The sequence below is a fragment of the Carlito syrichta genome, unplaced genomic scaffold (assembly GCF_000164805.1).
Source record: "Carlito syrichta isolate Samal-C Ts95f unplaced genomic scaffold, Tarsius_syrichta-2.0.1 Scaffold305642, whole genome shotgun sequence".
NCBI classification, from domain to species: Eukaryota; Metazoa; Chordata; class Mammalia; order Primates; family Tarsiidae; genus Carlito; species Carlito syrichta.
Window position 1 is genome coordinate 1489496 of NW_007249738.1, and position 7567 is coordinate 1497062.

The 7567-nt window shown below is 57.9% G+C and overlaps 1 protein-coding gene across 1 annotated transcript in view; it reads right to left on the bottom strand.

Annotated features, from left to right (window-relative positions):
* Window positions 1-510: 510 nt before the first annotated feature.
* SPATA2 (spermatogenesis associated 2) overlaps window positions 511-7567 on the bottom strand; it is an 11544-nt gene continuing 4487 nt past the window's right edge. The window contains exons 2-3 of the mRNA XM_008061942.2: window positions 4673-5108; window positions 511-3840 (exon numbers count right to left, since the gene is read on the bottom strand). Of these exons, the coding sequence (XP_008060133.1) occupies window positions 2614-3840; window positions 4673-4990 (1545 nt within the window). The 5' untranslated portion in view covers window positions 4991-5108 and the 3' untranslated portion in view covers window positions 511-2613. The remainder of the gene's footprint in view (window positions 3841-4672; window positions 5109-7567) is intronic.

Sequence of the window (7567 nt, forward strand, 5' to 3'; positions counted from 1 at the left end):
CGTCAAGTTGCCCAGGCGGGTCTCGAACCCGCGGGCTCAGGCAATCCACTCACCTCAGCCTCCCAAGGCACAGAATTACAGGCTGAGCCACTGAGCCTGGCATGAGGTAGCATTAAACTGTCTTCCTCCTTGAGAAAGTTAGCATGGAATTCCTTACAGCATCCCTCAATGTTCCTTAATGCCTTTCAGTCGCCACCAACAGTCATTTCTCGGGGAGTCTGTATTACCCATGCTGGGAAGTATCTGAACTCTGTGCACCTCAGTGTCCCCCATCTGTATGATGGGGCTAACAGTATGCATCTTATAGGATGATTGAGACTGTTACATGACACCATGCATGCAACATCTCCGTCCATAAAGCACTTGGCTCACAGTATAGCACACAGGTGCTGGCCATTATTTGTCAGTTTCGTGGAGGAGAAAATTGAAACATAACCTGAGGAGGATAAAACAACAAAACAAAATAACTAAACTTCAAAGTGGGGACAGGGGACATAAAACCCCAATCACTTCATTTAACAATGGAAGACGCTTTATTATTTTTTAAATAATCTCTCAACATTTCAACTCTCGGTAGAAACCAAGTGCAAAACATCCGCATTTTAAATTAGCATATATTTAACCATCTCAATCACAGCAACCTCATACAGTAAGTTACACACCAAAGAGCATGGCCATCATATTTTAAGTCTAGTCCGTGAACAGTATTTCCGTGATGAGGGAGACGCTGGACATTTTCCTCCTAGGATGAGTTGGTTGTTCCTGCTTTTGCCCACCGGGTAGGCTACGTGGCATCACGGTTGGTTAAGAGGGAGTTACTGTAATGCTGGAAATGGAGCCATCTGAAAGCGGAGGCCTAGAAAACTAGGCTCTCAGGGGTGGGTGAAGAGGAGTAACATCGAAGATGAGGGCCTGGATCGGCAGGTCTCAATGACAGAGAGGGCTGAATTCAGCTTAGTATACACTTGTCTATCTGCATGTGGTCTACCAGGTGTGTGTGTGTGTGTGTGCGCGCGCGCGTGTATATATATATATTTATTTATATATATGTATAAAGAGCCATATAAGATTTGGAAAACCTTAAAATCACTCAATTGAGTTGGAAGAACATCAGCAAATTCAGTGGTCTCGGGGTCCAGCCAGTTTTAATCCTGCCCACCAGCTGAATACCTTTCTCCGAGGAAACCCCGTGTAGTCTTGACATCGTGCACTTCACAAACACTTATGGCTAGGATACAGGATTTTTCTTGAGAAAGCGGCTTGGTCTTCAAGCTCTGGACCCACTCTTGCTCTGTGCCCCCAACAGAAACATCCCAGGGCCGGTGACTCAGAGCTCAGGGGCCTTCAGTCTGGAAGTGCTCAAGCTCCTCAGGGAGGCTCCCAGACATCCGACTCCTGCCCACCTTTAGTGCAAAAAGGTCGCAAATGCTGCAGACGAGTCCTGGAGACGGTGGAGAGGACCGAGAGGGAGGGGAGAGAGCCCACGTGACTCTCCTTCTGAATCAAGACTCGAGGAAGTTCAGAGCGCAAGGTTCCCGCTCAGCAATGCCCAAGGCCAGGGCTGCAGAGGTGGCAGGTGAGGTCCTCGCGTCATCCCTAGGTCAGCACGGTCTGCAGGCACAGGCCTCAGCCCACACTGGCCCCGAAGTACACTGGAGGTAGGTGTAGAGATACGTATTGTAGGGAGACGGTGGCTCTCCACCAACTCAAGGAAGAGGGACTGCGGACTTGCTTTTGCCCTCCTGCCCCGACGCTCCACTCCCCCTCAGCCGCGAGGAGCAGAGGAGACAGCGTGAGGGCGTGAGGCCTCCCATGGAAGACTAGAGAACCTGGGCGTTCCTATAAATAGCTACATCAATTTGTTATAACCACTTTGAAACACACAGCAAGTTGAATATTTATTTAAAAATAAATCTCAAAAATATCTATGTACAGTACAGTAAGGGGGCATGTGCAAACAACAGAAAGGAGGAACCAGTCCTGCTGCAGAAGGCCACTCGCCCACCAGGCGCCGTTCACACGCGCCGTGGCTGGCCAAGCTGTGGTGGCCACAAGATGACATCTGCTTGATACTGGACTCTGTTCACCACTGACACCCAGCGAGGTGGGAGAGCAGGGACAGGGAGCCCACTGGGATCCTGGTGTCTGACAGGGGCGGCCAAGGATGAACCGCTGGGAGAGGCCCCGTGTGGCCGGAGGGCTCATTTCACAAGCCAACAGGCCTCTAGCCCGCCGCTCCAGGGGCCGTCTGGTGACCGGAAGGGCCCTTCCCAGCCCAAGTTGGCTTTGCAGTGGGAGGGGTAGGCATGGCAAGAGTCCCAGATGGAAGTCCTCTTTGAAGGAAAAAAAAACCCAAACAACAAAGGAGAGAGTGATTAACAAAAATGAATCAGAACGGAAGTGCCACCCTCTCCCTCTCGGACGACAAAGCAGCCATCACTGAAACATCAGAGTCGCAAGTAGATGCCCACGTGGACGCAGCCAACCCGCGATCCCTGCCACCTACATGGTCAAATGCAGGCCTCTGCTGCTGAGAGCGGCACGATATGCTTCTTCACCATAAAACCGGAGGTCAGTGGTGTAGCCCTTGGAGCGGGAAGGTGCAAGGTAAGTCTATCTGTACACAAGGTGGGAGAACAGGGTGGCCTTGTAGTTCAGCTGGTTGTTGGGCATGAACTTGTGCAGCTCACTCTTTTTGTAGCAGGGGTCGTAATGGTAGGCGCTGAGACAGGCGTCGCAGGAGACTTTTGAACACTGGGTGCAGGTGTTGGTGGCGCCCGGGCGATTGCAGAAGCCACAGCGGGAGGTGGCCGTGGCGGAGGACTTGGGTTTAGAGTGGAGGTGCGGCAGCCGCTCAAGACCCTGGGCCTGGCCCGAGTGCTTCTCCCGCAGGGGCGCCCCATGGGCCAGGCTGTCGTGGGCAGAAGCCTTGCCGGGGAAGGCGCCGGGCTTGGAGGCCGGAGGACAGGCCAGCAGGCTGTCGCAGCGCTGGCAGAGAGGAGAGCTGCAGGACAGGCCGCAGCTTTGGCACTTGGGCAGGGCAAACTCTTTGGCAGGGGGTGTGCGCTTGTGGGAGAGGGGGTGGGCGTCGTTTCTGACCAGCCACACGTCTGGCCGTAGAGCATCCTGCCGCCGGTGGGTGGCCCTCGGCTCCGAGTCTGTGTACAGGTCCACGTCGTCCTGGGTGGAGAAATAGGTGCTGCGCAGCAGGCCGAGGCCATTGTGAGGGGAGGCGGGGGGGAGGTCGTCCGGGCTGCCGTAGGGGGAGCTCGACATGGCCAGGAGTGAGGGGGATGGGCGGATGATCTCGTCCTTGAGGCTGTCCCCCGGGTCAGCCACCACAGACTCCTTCCGGAGGCTCAAAGAGGCCTTCAGGGGTGGCTTCCGGCTCTCCCAGTAGCTGTCGTAGGCATCCACCGACCTCGAGGGCTTGGTCACGCGGGGCTTGTAGTAGTCCTTGGCCGCCCGCTCGCTGGCCGACTTCTGGAGCGCCACCCGGGCCATGGAGGCTGTCAGGTGCTCACGGCCCTCAGCCCGCCGCCGCAGGGCGTCTGAGCAGCCGCGCACATCCTCCGAGCTGCTCCGGCGCTCGCTAACGACGTCCAGCTCTGAATAGCCTTTGTCCTTCACCTGCGCGTGAATCTCCAGCATCTGCTCACACTCGACCTTGGCCAGAAAGAGCTCAAAGGAGACCATCTTCACCTGCAGTGTCTCCACTAGCTCCTTGAGCTTGTAGGCAGTCCCCAGCTCAGGTACGTAGCCCATGTGGTTCAGGATGGCACGGATGTCCTCCTCCAGCAAGGTCGACTTGACAAAGTACACAAAGGGGCCCGTGTAGGTCTAGGAGGAAGAAGAGAAAAGGGAGATGGGCTTTTCTCTCAGAGACACTTCAGGGACTGCATCAAAGACGGGCTGTCCAGGTCTGCGGGATGGGGCCGGGCAGGGGAGGTACTCCGTGGGTCCCAATGCAGGAGGCAGAGGCTCTGCTGCGAGAGTTCAGGGCAGGGCGTGAGGACACACCCAGCTCCTCTCCCAAATGCAGGACAGCGGCACGGGCTTCCCACTGGGGTGAGGCTCTGCTCCACCCGAGAGGAAGCAGGCAGCACAGAGCCAGGGGGCCGGGGGGCCAGGGGCCAGCAGAACCCCAAGCACCAGGCCTCCCTTCTGCATTTCCACAAAGGTTGGAGCGAACACAGACCCAAGAGCCTGACCTGGTGGGCACTCCTGGGTCAGCCCCTCCACGAACCCCCCATTCGCTCTGGCCCCGCTGCAATCACCCAGTAGTCCTCAGCTGGCTGGACATCAAGCCCTCCTCATGGGCCTCCACCTCCCTACCCGATCCCCCAGGCAGTCTCCCCCACACCACAGCCAGGGCCTTGCAGATATAACCAGATCCCGTTGGCCCCTTCCGGCCAGCTTCCGCAAACCCAAGCCCACCGGCTACTGGCTCTGCAGCTGTGGCCTGGTCAGCCCCACCTTCTCAACCTCAAGGTGTGGCCGCAGGGAGCTGGGAACCAGCTCAGAGGTGAAACTGGAGGGACAGGCGAGGGGGAACCATGGGGGCAATTCTGCTTGGTGTCCCAAGGCCGTCGGGAACCAAGAGTGTCTGAGCAAGACCCTCAGGATGGGCCGGAAGGGTGAAGGCCGCTGGAGGGCCGCTCCTCAGCCTCACCTTGATACTCCTGAACTCCTTCTTCCAGGGGTACAGAAAGAGGTTGATGCCCACCGTCTCTAGCACGCCAAAGGCACAGTGCAGGGCGCGCAGGCTAGAGGAGCTCCGTGCGCGCAGGGAGCTCTCCACCACCTCATAGAACTGGATTAGCCGGAATCGATAAAAGGGGTCCACCCTGTGCAGGCCGAGGAGGGTGGTGGCGGCCGCCCGCAGGCATTCATCGCTGCTGGGCCGCTGCTGGCTGGGGGCGGGGTCCACTCTGCCCTCGTGGAACTGCACGTACTTCCGAAATAGGTCATCCTTGTGTTTTGCATCCATTGAAGTGGGCTTCCCTATCCCACCGAAGGGGCTACCTTATTTCCTCCATGGCTTCAGGGTCAGAGGCAGGATCATCGCTAATGGCGCTGCCATGCCGCTGCCGGGACCAGCAGGTGCTCTGGAAGGGGAGGAACAAGACGCGTGTCAGTCCTCGAAAGGGTTCCCACGCCAGCTCTGTTGCTGAGGCAAAACAAAAAGCAGAACTGGCCTGAGCCCGTGCACCGCCAGCCCTGACTCCCTTCTGCTCCCTCAACACGTCCATGAACGTGCACGACGTGCAGGTGACAGCGGGGACCAGACAGACGCTTACTGCACTGCGCTCCCAGATGAAAACTGCAGTCAGCACTCTTACAGGAAGAGCTCAGGGTGAGCAGGGAAGAGCCGAGCCTGGCTGGTGGGCCAGAAGGGGCGCTGAGGTGGGCCCCGAGACAGCGGCAGCCAGACGGCAGAATGAGGCAGCCACGCTGCGGGGAAGGGCACGGGAGGAGGGCCCTGAGCGAGTGCGACCCACACGCCAGCACTGTCCACCTTCAGCACCCCTGGGGCTGCGGGCATCCCTCCATGGAAACGGAGACACAGACACCAGAAACTGCCTGAGGCTTCCGGCTGAAATCCCAGCCAAGCAGTCTGGCTCCAGAGTCCAGGCCCTTGCCCCCCACGCCCTACTTTCCCGAGGCAGGGCGCTGGCAAGTCACCAGAGGGCGGCAGGCAGGCCGCTCTGCAAGGGCAGAGTGCTGAGAGGCAGCTGCGCCAGCCCTCCTGGTCCCCATGGCCTCAGGAACACACTCAGGACGTGTTTTATTCAGAGAGCCATTGAAGAGTTGAATACAGGGGAGATGGCCAGGACCTGATTTAATATCTTAAAAGGAGCCTGCCCGGGCTACTCTCCCCAGGGCATGCTACTCTCTGCTTTGATGGCCTGTGGTCCCCTTCACCCTAAGAGCAATTTGCAGCCCCCTGTGGAGAGAGACTATCATGTTCTGAGCCGGGACACCCAGGATATATACATTTGGTCGTCTGCTCGACCACTCACCCACAGAATGTGCACAGATCCTACAGTGTTCTCACTGCTACCATGCAGGGAGCAATCCTGCACGCATCAAGGGACACTCCAGGGCCCAGGAGGCAATGGCGCAGGGTCATGAACACAGGTCCCACACCAGGCCGCCCGGCATGAAACCCAGGGCCATCTCTCCAGGTTACTTGGCAAACTGCTCAGCCTCCCTGGGTGTCAGTTTTCTCATGTGAAAAAGGGGTTCACAGCAGCGCCTCTGGTCCCGAGCACACGATCAGGACACAAAGTTGGTCACAGAGTACCAGCTCCCATGGGCCCTGACAGCCATCCCCATGCTCCCAGACACCAAGCCTTCCAGAGAAGGGAAGCTCAGGCCAGAGCGAGCACCTCCAGCCACAAGGTAGGTGTGCGTTCCCTCACTCCTGTCCCGCGGCTTCTGCCCAGAAGCTCTGTGGGTGCGGGACTGTCACCATCAAGCTCAGTAAGGTGCCCCGTCAATGCCTGCTGGCTGCCATTAGCTGACCAAGGGCCGAGCAAGCAGCTGCAGAGGTAGGGGCTGAGCCCAGAGCCCCAAGACCCATGTTCAGCTTGGGGCTCCTGCAGGCTCCGAGCCTGGCACCATCATGAGGCCAGTAAAACCACCCTTGTCTCCAGCAGCCACCAGTCTGGCTTCTCCACGATTTTGGGGAGTCTCCTGGGGACTACTGAGGGGTGAGAGGTGGGATGTGCAGCACAACTGGGGACACAGAGCTGCCACCACCTCTCAGCCACTGCCCTCCCAGGGAAGCCCAGTGCTGCGGGACAGACCCACCTGAGAAGCAAAGAAGGCAGCCATATACCCACCGAGGATAAAATGCCCCCTCCTGACCAAGGCCAGAGGCTCCTGCTCACATGTGAGAGTGGTTCTCCCATTCCCCTGAGCTCCACCCACCTCCCTGTCTATTCCTCAAACATGTCACGCTCATCTCCGGACCTCAGCATGTGCTGTTCCTCCTTCGTGCTCTTTCCTGATCCTTCCCAGGGCTGGCTCGCTCTCCGCATCCAGGTTCAGCTCAAATGACCCCCACAGAGGCCCTCATGACCACCCCCTCCCAAGGAACCCCTACCTTCCCACTCCCTTGTCACATTATCCTGGGAGAAGCACACTCGGAAATTCCCAAGTTGATTCATTTCTAGCTTCCTCTCGGTCTCCCGCATAGCCTGATAAGCTGCCCAAAGGTAAGGACCAGGTCTGAGTGTTCACCACGATCACCACGAGCCTAACATGGGGGCTGCCTCTCAGCAGTGTTTGGTGAAGCAGGTGTGGCAAACATGCCCAGGATGTGAGCACTCATGACGCCACCCCTCGGGCTCTCCCTGGTCCTTCCTGAGTCCTGGAGACCGGCAGGAGAGGGAAGAAGTAGGCTCCAAGCACAGGGCGAGTTCTGCACTAGCTCAAGGCTAGGAAAAGGGGACCCAAGTTCAAGGCCAGCCTTGGGACCTGCAGTCTACGTTCCTTTCACCACCCCAGGACCCCCATGGCCAACAAGCATTTCTGCAGCACCACCTTCTACCTAGCTGGG